The sequence below is a fragment of the Brassica rapa genome, chromosome A05 (genome assembly GCF_000309985.2).
Source record: "Brassica rapa cultivar Chiifu-401-42 chromosome A05, CAAS_Brap_v3.01, whole genome shotgun sequence".
Classification (NCBI taxonomy): Eukaryota; Viridiplantae; Streptophyta; class Magnoliopsida; order Brassicales; family Brassicaceae; genus Brassica; species Brassica rapa.
In genome coordinates, this window is record NC_024799.2 from 8,172,807 (window position 1) to 8,193,759 (window position 20,953).

General features: G+C 29.2%; 2 protein-coding genes and 1 long non-coding RNA gene across 8 annotated transcripts; 2 read left to right on the top strand and 1 right to left on the bottom strand.

Moving 5' to 3' along the window:
• Window positions 1-30: 30 nt before the first annotated feature.
• Window positions 31-2,413, bottom strand: LOC103868004 (pentatricopeptide repeat-containing protein At2g29760, chloroplastic). The gene has a single exon (XM_009146100.3). The coding sequence runs from the start codon at window positions 2,376-2,378 to the stop codon at window positions 159-161; it is 2,220 nt and encodes a 739-aa protein (XP_009144348.2). The 5' UTR covers window positions 2,379-2,413; the 3' UTR covers window positions 31-158.
• Window positions 2,414-12,233: 9,820 nt separating this feature from the next.
• On the top strand, window positions 12,234-15,090 carry LOC103868007. Of its 6 annotated transcripts, none has more exons than XR_004458400.1 (3): window positions 12,234-13,243; window positions 13,527-14,613; window positions 14,765-15,090. It is a non-coding gene; the product is annotated as an uncharacterized LOC103868007 (long non-coding RNA). The 6 variants fall into 6 exon arrangements; XR_004458399.1 differs by having other exon boundaries at window positions 14,778-15,090; XR_004458401.1 differs by having other exon boundaries at window positions 13,527-14,609.
• Window positions 15,091-19,276: 4,186 nt separating this feature from the next.
• LOC103868009 (proteasome subunit beta type-2-A-like) lies at window positions 19,277-20,948 on the top strand. The gene is made up of 3 exons (XM_009146102.3): window positions 19,277-19,547; window positions 19,620-19,743; window positions 20,471-20,948. Exons 1-3 carry the CDS (start codon window positions 19,390-19,392, stop codon window positions 20,801-20,803), a joined length of 615 nt encoding a protein of 204 aa, XP_009144350.1. The 5' UTR covers window positions 19,277-19,389; the 3' UTR covers window positions 20,804-20,948.
• The last annotated feature ends 5 nt before the right edge of the window (window positions 20,949-20,953 follow it).

A 20,953-nucleotide genomic window follows, 5' to 3' on the forward strand; every position in this document is an offset into this window, starting at 1 on the left:
ATTCAACAAACTATCAAAGGTCCAAAATGATTAGAAAAATGACAGTTCTGGTAACTGATGGTACAGCGAGGAAGTCCATATATCATTACAGTCTACAGTGATGATCATATGATATGATTGCAATACAAAATTTTGACAATAAAAAGAATCTGAAATTTTCACCAGAAATCGTTACAAGAACACTGCCCATTTCTGAAATGGTGAAACCGATACCGGTCCCTCACTATGATCTCTCTATCATAGAGCTGAGATATCAGCTTAGCAACTGAGTGACAATCTCCACACACCCTTAGATTCTTAATCACCCTAATCGCCTTTGGAGCCTCCGTTGATATCAGTCCATAACAAATCGCCAACTTCTCACTATGCAGATTCAGAGACTGCTCCTTCATCTCTTCTTCATCGATGATCTGCAGGACCTGAGACATCTCTGGCTCGTAGCCATTCGCTTTCAAACTCTCCATAACCTCGTTTAACTTCCCGTACACCTTCTCACACATCGGGTGCTCGTTGTCTCCCGAGAGAAACTCGTGGATCGTCCCATCTATCTCAATCGAGCTGCATCCTGGCTCTTTCTTAAGTCCGGTGACTCTCATGTGCTTCCTCAGCTCAGAAACGCTTTCCCATTTCCCGGACTTCGCGTATATGTTTGATAACAACACGTGTGCGCCGTCGTTCCTAGGTTCGAGCTCAAGCAAACGTGTACACGCCCTTTCAGCGAGACTCAGATTGGCGTGGATCTTACAAGCTCCTAGAAGCGCTCCCCAGACAGACGCACTCGGAGGAATCGGCATCGCTTCAATGAACTTCACAGCTTTTTCTAGATAACCCGAGCGACCAAGAACGTCAACTATACAAGCGTAATGCTTTTCCTGAGGGACAATACCATAACTCGATTCCATTTCTTTAAATAATAACTCAGCCTCATCTACCAAACCACTATGACTACAAGCACAGAACACATTGGTGAAAGTCACACCGTTAGGCTTCACATTAGCCTCCTGCATTTTATAAAACATATCCAATGCTTCGTTTCCACATCCGTGCATCGCTAAGCCACCAATCATCGCGCTCCACACAAACACATCTCTCTTCTCTACAGAACTAAACACCTCACGAGCCTTTTCAAGATCTCCGCATTTAGAGTACATATGAATCAACGCACTCGTAACGTAAAAATTCAACCTAATGCCGTGCTTTTTGATGTAGCTATGGATCCATCTACCTAACTCCAGTGCCCCTACCTGCGCACAAGCCGATAAAGTACTCACCAGCGTGATCTGATTCAGCTTTATGTTCTTCTGAAGCTGCAGCTCATGGAACACTAGAAGCGCCTCGTTAGGCTTACCGTTCTGCTCATAAGCAGATATAAGAGCATTCCAAGCAACTATATCCTTCTTAGGCATAGAGTTAAGAACCTCTCTAGCCGCTTCGTAGTCTTCCAAAATCGCATACCCATCAAGCATTGTTGTCCACGTGACGTTATCTCTCTCCTCCATCTTATCAAACAGCCTCTTCGCGTCCTCTATGCTTCCACACTTGGTGTACATATCAAGCATCGCGTTAGCCAACGTCAAGTTCACGTTCACTCTGTTTTCTTCGATGTAAGAACAAACCCTCCTCCCGAACTCAAGATTCCGCGTCTTTGCACAAGCGGACAAGACGCCAACCATCGTGACGTGACTCGCCTTAACGTCCTCCGACTCCATCTTCTTGAAAAGCTCCAAGGCCTTATCTGGAGAGCCCTTCTGCACAAACCCTGTAATCATCGAGTTCCAAGAAACCACGTCCTTTTCTTGAATCGTGGTAAACACTTTACAAGCAGAATCCAAATCCCCGCAGGAGAAGTAACAATGTATCAAAGAATTGGCCACGAAGACGTCGCATCCGACGGCTGATTTAACAGCCATCCCGTGAAGGGATTGGCCCAGAGATAAAGAAGAAACTTCTGCGGCAGCTTTGATGAGGAAAGGGAAAGTGTACTTGTTGGGACCGAACCGGCTGTCCGAAACCATGTCCAAGAAGACCGAGATGCTACGGAGAGGGTCTGGTCCCGAAGCGTAAGCGCGGATGAGTGTGTTCCAGGTGAAGGAGTTTGGCTGGGGAATTTGATCGAACACCTTGCAGGCGTAATCGAGACTCGCGAAATGGGAGAGGGCGGAGATGGCGAATAGCTTGCTGGCTGAGTAAGGGTCGCTGAAGAGACCGGTGCGGACCATTTGGGCGTGGATTTGTTTTAGTTGTCGGAGGTTTGAACATCGGTCGATCAGGGAGATAGTGTGGCTGGAGCGGTCGTTATTGGCCGTTGGTTGATTGGGATTGGAGAAGGTCGGGTGACGTGGCAGTGAGAGAGGTTGTGCTGTGGAGAAGCTAGCCATTGCTTCGTCTCTCTTTGTAACTCCTTTTGGGTACTAATCTTATATATTAAAACAGAAGTCATGACTTCTTTTCATGTGTGATTTGCGCGAGATAAATATATATATATATATATATATATATATAGAAATTATATTATAATTATGTATAATATAAGGTATACCTTAGGCGATCGTTACGTAGAAAAGGTATGATTCAATAATTATGTTATTATTGACTCTGTTTAGATTATACGTGTTCACTGGCAGCATATGACTCGTTTTGATGTACATTGCTAAAGTGGTCAAAAATTGCTGCCATCTTCTTAATGATAAATACTCTAGGGTGTTTTGTTTTAGGTGGAGATTAAGGGTACGACTGGTTTTCCCGCTACCACCCGCAAACGTAGCTTTTGCGGTTAGTAGCGGTTGCTGGCGTTTTGCAACAATCGCTCAAACCGCTCTAAACCGTTCCAAATCGCTCCAAATCGCTCTGAATCTCATAAATTCAAAAGCTGGTTCCAGCTAGCGTTTGCGGTTGCGGGAGGATAAAATTTTTTTTTTTTCCAAAACAATATAAATACAAAAATAAAAAAATTCAATAAAAAAATTAAAGTGAAATTATAAAAATGCTAAAATATATCAATTAAATTTTAATTAATATTATAAAACTTTAAAATAAAAATATTTTCTATATTTTTAAAAAATTTAAACTATAACTTTCTAAATATAAATTTTATATTTATTATAATATTATTATTTTGATATTTTTATATTGTATAAAATGTAAATATATTAATTTATTATTTAACAGCTGCTGCATTTGGTAGTTAACCAGTCATAAGTATCCCGCAAACGCACAAATTTCTAACCGCAGAACCAGTCGTACAAATCTCTTAAAACCGCTAGAAACCGCAACCACCCGCATCCGCAAACTCCCGCAACCGCAACCGCTGCGGTTAAACCAGTCAGGCCCTAAGAGAGGTGCGGGTTAATCAATATATAGTATCCTCTTAACATTAGGTTAGAGTATTGCAGCTTTGTTAATTAGCAAAGAACATAATAATTCAAAAGCTAAAATATGTTAAATATCTCATTCTATAAGGAATGTACATTGAGTTTTGATATTTTCCTTTTTGATTTCTCACGAAAACTTGTGAACCAAGCATTATAACTTGTTTTCTATATGACATGGCTTCAGTTAGATTTAATGCGTGATATTGTTAGAAATAAATATTTATTTTAATTTTAATTTTTTCAAATTTGTTTTCTAATAAAATAAAAATCATGATTTTTAGATGAGTGATATTTTTATTTGGACCATCATTTAAATTTTATATTAAATGTATATCACTAATGCTATACATAATATTTTTAACTACTTTAATCATAATATCTTTTATATCTTTTAATTTTTTTAAAAAAAAAATTAAAATTCTAACAAATCTCTTGAAAAAGATTATAATAAGATCTTAATTGTCATAAATTGAATATAAATATTTCAACTAATTTTGTAATTAGTAATGAAATGTTACTAAAAAAATAAAATTATATCCTATTTTATCAATTTATAATAATATCTATCATTTTATAATAAAATATTATATTGAACAAAGTATGATAAAATTATTTTAAATTGAAAATTAAGCATATTTTTTTCATAAATAGAATATTTATGCTAAAAATATTAATATGTTGGTAGAACGGGTTAATATTAGTAAACTATATAATACATTATAAAAAATTTAACTGTATCTAAACTTTTTACTATACAGTAATTATTAATTAAAAATTAATAAACATTAAAAAATCTTATATATTAAACAGAAGTCATGACTTCTTTTCATGTGTGATTTTTTTTAATTTGGACCATTCCTAAAAAATATCATATTTTACATAAGTTCATTATTATATTTTTTAACATCATTATTTTTTATTTGAAATACAATGCATATATTAAAATGTTCTAACAAAATCTTTTAAAAATCTTCTTAGAATATCTTTTTAAATTTACTTTAAAAATTAGTTAGTTTTAATTTAAATTATCATAAAATATAATTAGAAATTAAATTGAATATATTTTTGATTATAAACGAAAATTAAATAAAATAAATTAATTAATTCCACAAATACATTTACTAATAATTTTTAAGATTTTGTTAGAAATAAATATTTATTTTAATTTTAATTTTTTCAAATTTGTTTTCTAATAAAATAAAAATCAGGATTTTTAGATGAGTGATATTTTTATTTGGACCCATCATTTAAATTTTATATTAAATGTATATCACTAATGCTAATATACATAATATTTTTAACTACTTTAATCATAATATCTTTTATATCTTGTATTTTTTTAAAAAAAAAAATGAAAATTCTAACAAATCTCTGAAAAAGATTATAATAAGATCTTAATTGTCATAAATTGAATATAAATATTTTCAACTAATTTTGTAATTAGTAATGAAATGTTACTAAAAATAAAATTATATCCTATTTTATCAATTTTATAATAATATCTATCATTTTATAATAAACTATTATATTGAACAAATTATGATAAATTATTTTAAATTGATAAATGAACATATTTTATTTTCATAAATATAAAATATTTATGCTAAAAATATAATATGTTGGTAGAACGGGTTAATATAGTAAACTATATAATACATTTATAAAAATTTAACTTATCTTAAACTTTTTAATACAGTAATTTATTATATAAAATTAATAAACATTAAAAAATTACTAAAAAAATCTAGCGATTTGAATTACGGATCATGATTATAATAATTAAATACAAAATTGTCTTCATATATGTTGTTTCATGCATTAAAAAATTTAGTTTAGTAATCAAACGCAAATTCAATAAGACAAATATATAATAAGCAACATATATATGTGATGATTTTAATTTACAGCATGAAAACTATAAAATTATTATTTTTGGCATAATTATACAAAAACTTAAATATGTGAGTAACATTAAAAATATATAATGATTATGTAAAACAATTATCTATAAATATAAATGTGAAAATATATACCCGCACGGTTGTGCGGGTGGAAATCTAGTCTTATATATTAAAACAAAAATCATGACTTCTTTTCATGTGTGATTTTTTAAGTTTGGACCATTTCTAGAAAATATCATATTTTACATAAGTTCATTATTATATCTTTTAATATATTTATCTTTTTATTTGAAATACAAATGAATATATTTAAAATGTTCTAACAAAATCTTTTTAAAATCTTCTTAGAATCTTTCTTAAATTTACTTTCAAAAATTAGTTAGTTTTAATTTAAATTATCATAAAATATAATTAGAAATTAAAATTGAATATAGTTTTGGTTTAAAACAAAAATTTAAATAAAATAAATTAATTAATTTCACAAATACATTTACTAATAATTTTTAAAGATTTTGTTAGAAATAAATATTTATATTTATTTTAATTTTTTCAAATTTGTTTTCTAATAAAATAAAAATCATGATTTTTTGATGAGTGATATTTTTATTTGGACCATCATTTAAATTTTATAATAAATGTATATCACTAATGCTAATATACATAATATTTTTAACTACTTTAATCATAATATCTTTTACTTTTTTAAAAAAAAAATTAAAATTCTAACAAATCTCATGAAAAAGATTATAATAAGATCTTAATTTTCATAAATTGAATATAAATATTTTCAACTAATTTTGTAATTAGTAATGAAATGTTACTAAAAGAATAAAATTATATCCTATTTTATCAATTTTATAATAATATCTATCATTTTAAAATAAAAATGTTATACTGAACAAAATATGATAAAATTATTTTAAATTGATAAGTTAACATATTTTATTTTCATAAATATAAAATATTTATGCTAAAAATATAATATGTTGGAAGAACGGGTTAATATTAGTAAACTATATAATACATGTATAAAAATTTAACTTATCTTAAACTTTTTAATATACAGTAATTTATTATATAAAGTTAATAAACATTAGAAATTACTAAAAAAAATCTAGCGATTTTAATTACGGATCATGATTATAAATAAATTAAATACAAAATTGTTTTCATATATGTTGTTTCATGCATTAAAAATTTTAGTTTAGTAATCAAACGCAAATTCAATAAGACAAATATGTAATAAGCAACATATATATATATATATATATATATATGTGATGAGTTTAATTTACAGCATGAAAACTATAAAATTATTATATTTGGCATAATTATACAAACATTTAAATATGTGAGTAACATTAAAAATATATAATAATTATGTAAAACAAATGTCTACATATATAAATGTGAAAATATATACCCGCACGGTTGTGCGGGTGGAAATCTAGTCTATATTATTAAAACTGAAGTACACTTTAGTAATGTTTGGAAACATGAATAGTACTATAATTGAAAATTGTTTGGAAACGAAGATAGCAGTACTACATTAATTGTATTTCCATATTTCACTCATATTAATTATATTGTCTTAACAATATTTCACATCATTAATTATATTACCATAATAATAATAGTGTAGATTTTATTTAGTAGTTAATCAATATTAGTTTTGTGTCAATTATAAAATCAAAAAAGTAAAATAACTGAGTTTTGCATAAGGTTAAGCGTTTGTTTTAATTTGTTTTACTATAACATTTTTTTTTTCAATCAGTGGAAAATTATGTAGCCAAAAACATAATTCAAAAACATGTTTAGTGAATAAAATCATAACTTAAATCAAAATAATAAAAATGAATTACATTCATTGTCACTTAATTTTTCACTCAATATAATTGCTTACTAAATAAAAAAAACTCTTTCAGTTTCAATTAATTTAGCAAAACACATAAAAAATATCATTTATATTAGTTTATAAAATCAGTTAGGCATGAACACTAAATATACACTTAGGTACGAGTCGTTCCTTTCGGGTATCGTTTTATTTTGTTTTAAAATTACTCACTCCTTGAATATTATAAATTTATGTGTAGGTTTTGAGTTGAATCCTTTTGAGTCTGGATGAGTTTGGTTCTGATGTATATGACCCTAAAATATCTAAATAACCAATGTATTTGAAACGGGTTTGGATATTTGTACCAAAAATAACCATATTATCTGATTCGATCCGGATCTTTTGAATACAATTAGTTATATTACGACATATCTAAAATATAAAACACTAATTATGAAAAACAAATATTAATGTATAAAAATATAAGTATAGTTTTATTTTAGTAATTTCATTAATTATATTACTTTAACAATATATCACATCATTAATTATATTTACCGTAAAAGTAATAATGTAGATTTTTATTTATTAGTTAATCAATATTAACTTTGTGCAATTATAAAAAAAATAAAAATGTAAGATAACCGAGTTTTGCATATGGTTAATAGTTTGGTTTAATATGTTTTACTAAAACTTTCTTTTGTCTTAGTTCCAATTGGTGAAAAATTACATAGCAAAACACATAATTCAAAGGCATAGTTTATATGAACAAGATAATAATTTAAATCAAAATAATTAAAAAGTATTACATTTATTATCACTTAATGTTTCACTTCATATAACTATTTTATTAAATAAAAAATTCTTTCTATTTTTCTGATTTTTGCCAATATATAGAAAGAGTTTCCTTTTTAATCTATTTGCAAAATCAGTTAAGTATGGACATTCGGATACTCATTGAGGTACAAGTTGTTTCTTTCGGGATTAATTTTTTTGGATTTTTAAATTAGGCGCCACTTGGATATTATAAATTTATGTATGATGCTTGAGTTGGATCCTCTCGGGTCTGAATGATTTTGATTTTGATGTGTAGAAATATAAAAATATTTAATTAACCAATGTATCTGAAAAGAGTGTATATTTGTACCAAAAATAATCTTATTACCCGATTCAATCCAAATATTTTGAATACAATTAGTTATACGACGACACATCTTAAATATATAACACTAATGATAAAATAACAAATAATTTATAAAACCGTAAAAATTAACACCCGGGTCAATCTCTAGTTAATAATTATAGAGCAGAACTAGGCCTGCAATTTCGGTTAACGGAACACAACCGAACCGATTTTTTGGTTATCCTTTAGGTTACCGTATGGCACCAAAAATGTGGTTCAGTTTGGTTGTTGATTCATTTCAGTTTTAGCCTTTTAGGTTTCAAGACCAAGATTAACAATATTTTTTTTTGTTTTTAAATTCGGTTTAATTTTCCTTTAAAAAAATCGTTTTAATTTTGATATTTTCATAAAATATGGATAATTCAGTTATGTTCAATGGGTTTATTTAAATTTATATATTGGTGCATATACAAATATTTTGCAGTCATGAATGGTAAATGAGCTTTGAAGTATTTGAAATAGGCTTTTTTAATACTTAACATGCGCATTTTTTTTTGATTAATAATTAACTGCACAGATTAGAAATATAAAAATCAACATATTATGAACGATCACAAAATTAATGGTTACTGTCTATTTTTTAATAATTGACTAATTTAATTATTTTAAGCAATCAATAGTTGGTAAGGGAATAAATATGTGTATTAATAGTTGGGTATTAAATATGTAAATTGATTGAGGAATAAAAAACTAAGATTTCTTAATGATCCATATAAAGTTTTAAGTTAAAAGAGCATCTAAATAGAACATTACAAATAATTAATTAAAGAGAGGTATATTAGAAAGAAAAAAAAAAGAAATGACTAGATAAAACATTTTGAACTTAAGAGTATAACAAATTTTGATTAGGTAATGTTACCATCCATAGGTGTTATTAGATCGGTCTTATTAGATCCCTTCATTGTCTCTGTAATTGAATCTCTAGTGATGTTAAAATCTTTGTATTCATGTTATTGATGAACAAAAAAGTTGAAGTTGAGCAAAAATAAATAAATAATATCAAGTCTAGGATGAAGAATGGTTTCATATTTTATCGAATAGAGTCTAAACCAAGAATCTTATATATTAAAACAGAAGTCAAGACTTTTTTCATGTGTGATATTTCATTTTGGACCATCTATTAAAAATTCATTACATTCAATTTCTTTATCATTAATGTATATTAATATCACCTTAAACCCCACAGCTCTACTATTAAACAGCAAACAATCGTTTATATATTTTATTCTATGTCAAATAAATTAAGATCATTATCCCAGTTTATATGACTATAAGCATACATGAATAGAAGTATGTTTCCTAACGTCAACTTTTACTCTGTGCTCTATGTCATATTTCATGTTTATATTTGTCCTTTTCATGGTGAACAAATTTTTTTTTTTGTCCTTTTCCTGTGTTTACACATATGCTTTAAACAAATTTCTATGAACATAAATAACTTCTGTTCATATTTGCACCATGTACATGTATTGGGATATTAGTATTGAACATGTTTCTTCCATAAATTGCAGTCATATTTACACGATGATGTGTATTGTTCATCAATTTCTTCCAAAAAATCATATTGCTCGATTCATATTTTCTGTCTGTGGATGTAAATGCAGAAGAAAGTTTAACAACTAATAAAATTATAATGGTTAATGACTTGAACATGAACATTTCTATCGTTTTTAATTATACTTTTACTTTATAAACCAAACACAGTAAGCATTTGGAGAAGATGATGATGGTACAGTTCAACTAAAATTGGATATAAAATAATTCATAAATTTGCATAATTTTATTCAGTTAAAATTAACATATTTATTAGAATCATAATTTATTTTTCACAAAATATGGGTTTGTATATTTAACTAAAACGTTTTTTAACCTACGTTTAAAATCGTAAAGTTAAAATCCAAGAATATCGTGATTGTAACTATATTTGAAAAAACAATATTATCAAAATTAAATAAAATAATTCAGATATTACGAAAATATGGTTTAAAGAAAATCTTTCAAAGAAATATTGTTCACAAAATATGGATATATTTAGTTAACTAAAATATTTTTTCCTACATTTAAAAGTCGGATAATTGTAAACCAATCATATCATGATTATATCCATATTTGAAAAACTATTATATTAATTTCGTTGAATATTATTCTAGGCCTTGATCCGCACAACCGGGTTATTATTTTCATTTTTACAGACAAACTTATGTATTTTACGTGATTAACTGCATATAATTTTAATATTTACCATATTACTAATTGATTTTTTAAAACACAACAATTTTATAGTTCATATGCACTAATTTAATTTATTTGTTTTTATTTTCAGTAATAGCATATTTTAAATCATGATACACAATTCTAAATTGAAAAATGTTATTGGTCAAGGATCAAAATTCTAATTGAAAAGTATTATATTAAATTATTATCGCAAATTTAATATAAAATTTTATCTGAGTTTAGTTATAATTAAAAAAATTATTAGATATTTTAAAAGTTTATTTTAGTTAAAATGAAATATAAATTTAATTTTTAAATAAACATGAAATTAACAAAATATTTCGAAGTTTTGTTTAAGTGAAAAATAAAATATACCTTTATTTTACAAAAGTATAAAATCTATTAAATATTTAAAAGGTTTATTTAATGAAAAAAATGAAATATATATTTATATTGTAAATAAAAAGATATGAAAAGAATTTATCTGGATACAATTTGAGAGAAAATATAGGAAAATCTATTTGATTTGTTTATTTTAGAATAATTCAAATTATACAAAAAATAATTTAAACTACTTTCTAAAGGAAGATTCAAATAAAAAATCACACATGAATTAAGTTATGTGAATTTGAAATAATTAATTGAATAAAACAAACAAGCTATAAAATTTAGGCATTTGAAAAATAATATAGATAATTAAATATACATATAAATAAAAATGAAATAAACACCCGCACTGTCGTGCGGGTCAAACTCTAGTGATAAACAATATGTGTGCTTAAACAGGTGTAGTAAAATGATTGATGACCTATCTATAAATGATTCCCGATATCGTGATATCGTGCGAGTGAAACCAAAGCACAGAAAAAGGTCATGTGATGATTGCATGGTCGGTTAAACATGAATTTCGAGTCTCCGGAAAATTAACACACGACATGTTGCATGAGATGGGAACTACAGGCCGAGTGAACGGACGTGGTGGTCCATTAGTTTGATTACAAAGAAACTTGATATCTGGATTGCTTAAAAAGCATTTCGGATCCTAGAGACTAAAACAAGGCCCCAAAATCAAAGAATCTAACCTAACCCATTATTAAGGACTACAATTTATAATTTAATTGGAGAAACAAGCAACAACAATATAGTTCGTAGGTCCAAACTCTTCTTATACCACAAGAAAAACTTGACGACAAAGAAAATACCATTTAGAAAATATTTGCCGAAGACAAACCCGATAAATGACAATGGAGGAGGCATGCAAGACTAACACATGTGCTAGATGAGAGATCTTCGTTGAAATTGAAACAAGAAAACCACGCAGGTGAGCACTTAAAGAACGCAAAGGAGCTGATGCTAGCTGTGAGCATGGAAAGACTATAGTCAAGCGCATGCAGTAGTTTACTCCCGAATCCGGCCACGAAACAAAGGAAAACCTCAAAGGATAAGAAGAGGCCACAGTGAAGCCAAAATAATGACCCGAAATTTTAAGAAAGGAGTTGAGATATATTAAAATATATATCTAACATTTAAATTTTCATCGATTTGAATTTTCAAATTGAAAGTTCATCTCTAGTAATATTAAAAATATATATCTAACATTTTCATTAGTACAGAAAAATTTTAAACACATGAACAGACAATTAATATACATAGAACCTATGAAGACTTAGTTTTTCAGGTTGCTTGCTTTCTAATTTAATATACACTAGATTTTGACCCGCGCGCCCGCGCGGGTTTTTATTTTTTTAATATATTTTTAAACTATTTAAGGATATTGAAGTACAATTTATTTACATGTTTTTAGGTTGTTACAATCTTTGACGGACATAGGATAGTCCGACTCCTTCCCATTCTAGAAATTTATAATATCTTAATTGTACTAAAGCCCTAAAAACACAATATCCGAAAAAACGGATCGTATTGTAACGGGTACTCTGATGTACTTGTCGATCTGATTTTGTAAGCAAAATCTATTTTTTTTTGCACAAATGAAACATTATTATTGATTATTCTTATTACTTTTTATAACTTGTGCAATTTGTTTTCAAAATTGTATAACTTGTGCAATTTTTTATTTTAGATGAATTTGGACTAATAATATATGTACCACTTGTTTTGTTATGATTTTTTTTCTAAATTTTAAAACATATTGAAAATTTTAATTCAAAAAAAATTATATGAAATGTTATTAATAATAAATTTTTTTTCTGATAATTATATTCTCTAACTATTTATATGGGACTAAACTAATTAAGATAATAATATATATATAAAATAGTGTTTTTTTAATATTTAAAATTTCAGTTATGGAGTTTTAATTTTTTCACAAAAAAACAACAACCATAAGATGCTATATAAAATATAGTATTCATTAACTTTCTTTATATAAAAAATGTAAATGTCAATTATTTACAAAATTGGGCTATACCATAAACTTCCTAAATTATTTACACATTACATTAAATCTGGCCCATATAAAAATTGTAATCAATGTCCATTAGCCCAACTAATTACTCCGGGAAAGGGTTTGTTATCTAACATGCTAATAAAAAACTAAAACAATTTTTTTTTTTGCTTCTTTTTTCTCGATCTGTCGCTGCCTCTCTCTCTTTCTTAACTCTTTGTCTTCTTCGTGTTCTTCAATCCTTCAAACACCTAACTCAAATACAGAATCTGAACTACTTTGATTTCATGTTCACTCTCAATCCAGATTAAATACAATCGATCTATTGTATTACAGGTTAGACTTTTAAAATTTGTTTGCTCTAATTTCATTGCAATGGTTTGCCAGATTTTATATTGTTAAATACCATCGATCTATTGTATTATGGGTTTCGTGGTTTTTAATCTGTTTGATCTATTGTATTTGGAATGAGGTCTCAAAAGGTTTTAGATTGTTAAATTAGTTTCTTTTTAAAATTGTTTGTTTTCTGTAGAACAGTCTTCGTTTCTATGGTCGGATGGTTACAATTTAGAATTGTAATGGAACTGTAACGAAAGCTTTAACATGAAAACTTTTACAGGTTGATGCAACATATAAAATGGAGCTTTCTTTGAAACATCATCTCCACCATGTTTCATCTCCGCCATGTAACTGATTCTGACAATAAGCAGATAAGTATAAATTTTTTATGTTTGTTTGTTCTGTAAAATCTCATTTATTATCCTTCTTTCTCAATTCATTGTGTTTGTTTGTTCTGTAAAATGTTTGAGAATAATTTATATGTTTTATTTGATTTATGAGGAAAACGAAGATTCAATCCTGAATTCTAACAATTCCCTATACGCATTTGTCGTAGAGAACAAAGACCAGACTCGAGATGACCAATTCCATATACGCATTTGTCGACCAACTGGAACAAAACAATGGTTAGTAAATTCTACTTTTTAATTTTTGATATTACGTGAATGAATTATCTATTGGTTTATTAGTTTCATTGTATTGATTTAAATTATTTGAAACGGGTTTGGGTATCTATTGAAAAAAGTACATATATGATGTGGAGTGTATACCTCTGTATTCGCTGATTTTTGAAAACCTTATCAAGCATATAATACTTTCATCATTAGCTTCTTCCACCGATTCAAATTGCTCAGCATATTTTCCCAATAAGCAACATGCCACTTCATGACCACTGAGAGAGATACCAAAATTTATTGAAACTTAGGATACAAAATGTTAAAATAATTATTAAAAGCTATTACTAAAACTACCTTGTATCACGCAAACGGAAAAGAACTATTTTTGTGTCATTTCCCTTAGCTTGGACCATAGCTACTGGTCCAAGATCAGTAACATGTCCCATGATATTTGTTTTAATAACAAATAAAGATTTACTTTATTATAATAGTTAACAACTATATATATACAAAAAGTAAAAATCGTTATGTACACATACCAATTAGAAAATGGGGTTTCAGCTTTCCATTACCAATCTCCTCGTAGTTAGCTAGATTAAGGAAGTGATTATCATTCCGATAATCAGAAGGGGTTATTGATGTGTCTCCTATGATTGTCATCTTGTACTGCTGCGTCTTAGGTCGATATTGACCCACTCCTACCCCAGTTATTTTCACGGTGTCAATGACCTTCCATTCACCAACACGTAGGTAACGTTGAACACGAGTTATTTGAGATCTCTTGCATGATGTTTGGATTTAGCACCCTTTTAAGAAAACATAGTAGAATATGAGTAACTATTAGATGGGAATCGATATACATATGTATATATATTCTGTCAAAGAAAAATGTATCTTACAGTTTGGTCAACCAGGACGCACTCAAGAATATCTCTTCCATAGCTGGTGGTTTGTTTCCAGGAATGAAGCAGTTTCAGAGTGAGACGCCATTCATCTCTGAACAGTTTGAGATCCTTAATAAGACATATTTTTCTTTCGTTTGACATGTTTGCTGTGAGACCTCGATGCTAAAGTCTTTGAATGTAGTCTCAGTATATATAGATGGGTGATGAAATATAGGTTAAGCTGTATTTATGGCGAGGATATATGTATCATCGATATTTTTTCCTTTCTGTTTTTGACGAAATCATATATATTGTAATATATGTTATTCAAACTTAGATACTATTGATCTTGTTCACGCGAAATGTTTGTTCAATTATGGAAGTTCTATTTAATTGGTTAATACTTTTTAGAATATATTGCTATTCAATCTTAGATATTTCCTAAATATCATCATCATAAATAGTTAGGGTATATACTATTTTGTTCCTATTGATGCTTTTACGTGGGGAGAAGGTATTCATCGATCAGTTACAGTGAATAAGATCTTATAAGATAAGAATGAGATATTTAAGGTAATAACTTTTTTTTCAAAATTCAAATCGATGGGTTATAGTAAACATGGATTTCGATGGGCTTTAGGAAAACCTGCAGACACAACAATTTAAACAAACCCTGTTTCCAAACAGATTTAATTTTTAAACTACTAATCAAGTTTCCAAACAATCCCATTTTGTACTTCAGTTTTAATAAGATAGATAAAATCGACAATCAGCAGGTTGAAAATATGATAGACTTGCATGGACGACATAGTTTTATGAGATTTGAGAAATTGCACTCTCTGCCCATAGCTTTAGGCGTAATTAGGTAACTACCATTATGTACTATTAAGTATTGTTCAGCAAAATAGAAATACAATTATGCCCCTATCAAATGAATCCTTGCTGTACGATCTAAAAGATTATGCAATCCATAGGTGAAGATATTATAAGATTTGTGTATCATAATCCATATCCTCTTGTCAGAAGAATTGAATCTTCAAAAATATTTTCTTTTACAGATCTTGCTTTCAAATCCGAACTCATGTGGAGGGTTTTTATCCATATTCAATCCTTTTTAAATTCAGTTTCTGAATATTTCTTATTTTCAGTCCGTCTGTGTAAAGTGGCTTCGGATCCAAATGGAAAATTTAACAGAGGTGGAACCTTCGCTTGCAATACCGGAGAGGATGTTTGCATTTGGCGAAGAACTCGTTGGTGTGAGAGTCACCCCTTACCACAATCCGTTTGCAATCAGTAAGATAATCCGTGCTCTGGAAGATGATGAAGTCGATGTTCTGCGGCGTCCCCGCTAGGAAAGCTTGTAGAGATTGCAGAGGAACCAACATTCTCTGGACGTTTTGGCAGATATATTATATCACTTGTATTTGGCAGAGAAACCGTTTTTCCTGCTTCACTTGTATTTCCTTACCATTGTGAAAGTTAACCAAGTAATGGCATTTGGGTTGATTAAATCCAAATGATTTTGGGTTTAGATTTAAACCATTTAGTGATTAGATATAAAGGATTGTGCGTTTAATCTCTACTGCTATTTACAGTTATTGTTTTGGCCAACAGTCATTTTTTTTAACATTGTAAAAGTGAACAGTGCAAAGGCATTTGGGTTGATTGATACAGAAGGATTTAGGATTTAGATTTGAACCATTTAGGGAGTAGATAGGAAGGGTTGGGCGTTTAATCTATAGTGAATTTGGTTAATGGTTTTCAGTTAGTAATTGGGAAGGTTATTTTAAAAAAAAAACAATAAGATATGTAATTGCCTTGATATTATTATTGGTAACCGGTTAGATAACTTTGAAAATAGGGATATAAATACCCGTTGACCAGATATAATTATAAGTAACCGGTTAGAAGAATTTAAATACGGTTATTGTTGTGGTGAACTGGTTTTTACTTACCAGTATGAAAGGAAACCGTGTGAAGCCATTTGGGTTGATTGAGCCTGAAGAGTTTTGGGTTTAGATTTGAACCATTTAGGGATTAGATATGAAAGGTTGGGCGTTTAATCTGTATTGATTTTGGTTAATGGTTTGGTGTTAGTAAGTTAAATGGTAGCAATTTTTTTTTGGATCCATATATCTTATTGCCCTGATATGATTATACGTAACCGGTTAGATAGCGAAATACGGTTATAAATAATTGTTGACCAGATATAATTATTTGTAACTGGTTAGAAAACTTAAAATACGGTTATTTTCTGGTAAACTGGTATGTAATTACCATTGTCAAAGGAAACCGTATAAAGGCATTTGGGTTGATTGAAACCGAAGGGTTTACGGTATAGATTTGAACCATTTATGGATCTGAGAATGACTCTCTGGTTACTTGATTTTATAGAGTCGAAGAGAAAGAAGCTTAAACCTCTTTCTTGCTTATATTTTTTTGTATGTAAAATCGGCAAATCTTAAGCGTGGATACGTTATTTAATGCGCTGCTTTGCTCAAAAAATATATGGTCCAGATTTAAGTTTGCCTAGAAAATCTAAAAAATATATTTACCAAATCTATTGCAAATCTACGAAATACAGCCTAAGATCCTAGAGGACTATAACAAAACTCATCTATCAGATTTGCAAAAGGACAGATATGTATATTCACTCCACTTCAATTTACTATTTGGCATTCTCATGGCATATACCTAATTTGGCCATTCTTTTTGTATTTTTGGCCAATTGACTCTAGTTTTATTAGTTTATGTGGATGTCACTAAATATTTAAATACTTAAATCTTTCTACCATAACCAAATAGTTTCGCAACCCCAAAACTATATCCATACATTCTCGATTTAGAAAATTATGTATTAAATCTATACTATTAAAGCAGGATCCTATTGTCATAATTACCTTAGGGGCATGTTTCCTTCACTAACATTGCATGTTTCATTAAGGACAATTAAGTAATATTAATAACAAATCTATATTGGGTCATTATTTTTGGATCCAGCCCAAATCAAATATCTCTTGGGCCATTTGGGCCTATTAAAAAATCAGATTCAATTCTCACTTTTTTTTTCCTTTAGGTCATTGAGTCCAAGTTCAAATAATTTTTTTTCAACTATTTTTAATTATTATTTTTTTCTTTTCTTAATATAATTTAAGCATTCATAAAAATAATTAAATTTTTTTATTGAAAAGTATAAATCTTTATTAAAAGTATATAATTTTTTAATTAAAATATTAACCCCATAGTAAAATTAATTTATCAGACTTATACCAACTTAATTCATTAAAAATAAAGTTTAATTTTTTTAACATAAATAGTCATTTAAAATGAAATACGATAAATAAAGATAAAATTTATAAGTCTTTTATAAAATAAAACACAAATATATGAAAATGTGACATTTACTAAATATTTGTCAATTGAAAAAAAAAACAAAAATAAACCCGCGCTTTGAAAGCGCGGATCAAAATCTAGTTAGAAAATTATAATTAATGCTTAAATTTAGGATTACTTAGTACTTCATTAGCATTTAGGTGTAGATAAGTTGTAGTTTTAAGAGTTAGTTCTAAAATATATTCCAATTTTAATAAAATACAATTTTAGAGCTAACCCTTAAAACTACAATGTAATTACTTCTGTGACATTTAAGTATTATGTTTAAATATTATTAAATTTATGTTAAGAGATTTAATTTTACATATTTATTACTAATAATGTTCTTAGGCAGACGCCATCTAGGACATGTGATGGAGGTAGGGATAGGTATTTCAGTTTAATTACGGATTCAGTTTGGTGGATTATTTGGTCTAAGAAAACTTTAACCAAAATCAACCAATATTAGTTGGGTTTGGTTTATTTTCGGTTTGGTTCAGTTTTAGTTCAGTTCGGTTTTAATTTTAGTTTGGTTTGTGTTTGATTTAATTGGTTTTGTTTTTATTTTTCAATTCCATAGAGTTGATTTTTTTTAGTTTTGTTCTAATTCAATTACAAAAATATAATTTGTAAAAAATATAAACAAATCTTTATTTGAGATTAAACCATTATTTTCTTTATTTTTAAACGTAAAACCACACGTCACAATAAATATGTAGAAGATGTAATCCAATTTTTTCTATATAATTATCTTCAAATCTAATATAAATATCATAAATAATTTTTCAGTTTTGATGTTAATGTATGAGATTCATATTCTTTTATTTTATTTTTAGTTTTGTTTATTCTAATCATTTTGAAGTAAGATGTGTATAATTATGTTTAGTTGTTTAAGCTAAATGGTTAAATATATTAGATATTAATATTATTAGTATATTTAATTAATCTAATTAAAAAAATATTTCGGTCTTTTTGGTCTTGGTATGATTTAAAACTAACCAAACCGAACCATCTAGATTGCAAAATTTTTGAATCAAATGGTTTAGATATATACTTTCGTTTGGTTATGATTTATTTGGTTCGGTTGGGTTTGGTTTGGTTCGGTTCGGGTTATCTTGTAGAATTACTACCCGAGCACCCGTCTTGTTCCTCAAGTCGCTTTGATCCAAGCTCTCCCTTATATCTCCATCGACTAGGAGGAAAAGAACAAATCGGAAAAGATCGAAGTAACTCAAAAACAACTTTTGTCTCGCGAAAAACAGATCTGAAGATGGAGTGCGTGTTCGGTCTTGTCGGAAATGGATTCGCTATCGTGGCGGCGGATACATCGGCGGTTCACAGTATCCTTGTCCACAAGAACAACGAGGACAAGATCATGCTCCTTGACTCACACAAGCTCATTGCCGCAAGCGGCGAGCCTGGTGACCGGTAGATCCTCCTCCCTCGCCTCTCTCTCTCTCTCTGAATCAATTGATGATGGTGTTGTGGGAATTTGTATAGGGTTCAGTTTACTGAGTATGTACAGAAGAATGTGTCACTGTATCAGTTCAGAAACGGGATCCCCTTAACTACCGCTGCTGCTGCCAACTTCACTCGTGGTGAGCTCGCCACTGCTTTGAGAAAGGTCACCTCTTTTCTTATTGTCATTTTGAGCTTCGGGAATTAGGGTTACTAGATGCTTTGCGTTAGATGGTGATAGATATTGTCTTTTCCTGTTTTGATACTCTACTTATGGATTGGATCTTTCTTCTGTAGTATAAAATAGTTCATGCTTTTTTGACATGCTCTTGGGTTCTTGGTTTTTGCTTCCTCCTCTTTATGGTGGTTGTTCATTCACATAGTTCTGAGATTCTGAGACATGAGTGTTAAGTTATTGAATTAAGTCACCTGGAAAATATGTTTCGAGTTTCCAAACAGAACTTTTCATTATCTAGTCATTATTAATATTTTATTTTGATATGATGAAATAATTTTTGCAAATGAAGCTTGGCTTTCTTTCAAAACTTTGTTGCAGTTTTGAAAGTTTTCATGTTCTGTGTCACGCAAGTGTTGCTCTTCAGGTTGATTCCAAGTAACAGACTTTTGAACCGTGATATGTCCTTATGGCAGAAAAAGATGATACTCTAATCAAAACTAGACGTCTCCTTATATCAAGTAATTGTAATTGCTTTGAAAGACTAGGAAGTTGTGTATCTGACTTAAGCAGATACTCATCATGCATACTAATTTGTGATCTTTCTGGCCGATTTTGGGTAGAATCTAGTATTACATGTGCGATTTGCTTTAGATTGCTGAACCTTCCAATGATCAAAAGTCCATTAGTTTATAACAATTAATCTGTTTGAATCCAGAATCCCTACTCTGTGAACATCCTGATGGCTGGCTACGACAAAGAAGCAGGCGCATCGCTATACTACATTGACTACATTGCAACTCTTCACAAGGTTGACAAGGGAGCATTCGGTTACGGCTCATACTTCTCTCTCTCCACGATGGACAGGCACTTCCGCAGTGACATGTCCGTTGAAGAAGCCATTGAACTGGTGGACAAATGCATAACTGAGATCAGGTCAAGGCTGGTGATTGCACCACCAAACTTTGTGATCAAGATCGTGGACAAGGATGGAGCTCGTACTCACGCTTGGCGTCAGTCTGTTCAAGATGTCACCACTGCTTCTGTCTAAGTCTGTTATGTTGTGTTTTCTACTAAGCTGGCATTAGCTTCTTTTTCTTTTCTTTCTTTCAACTCTAGAAGCTTATATGACTTGTGTTAAACTTTGAAATGACTTTCTTATGAGAGAACAACCTAAACATGTTCTTGTTCCACGATTCAC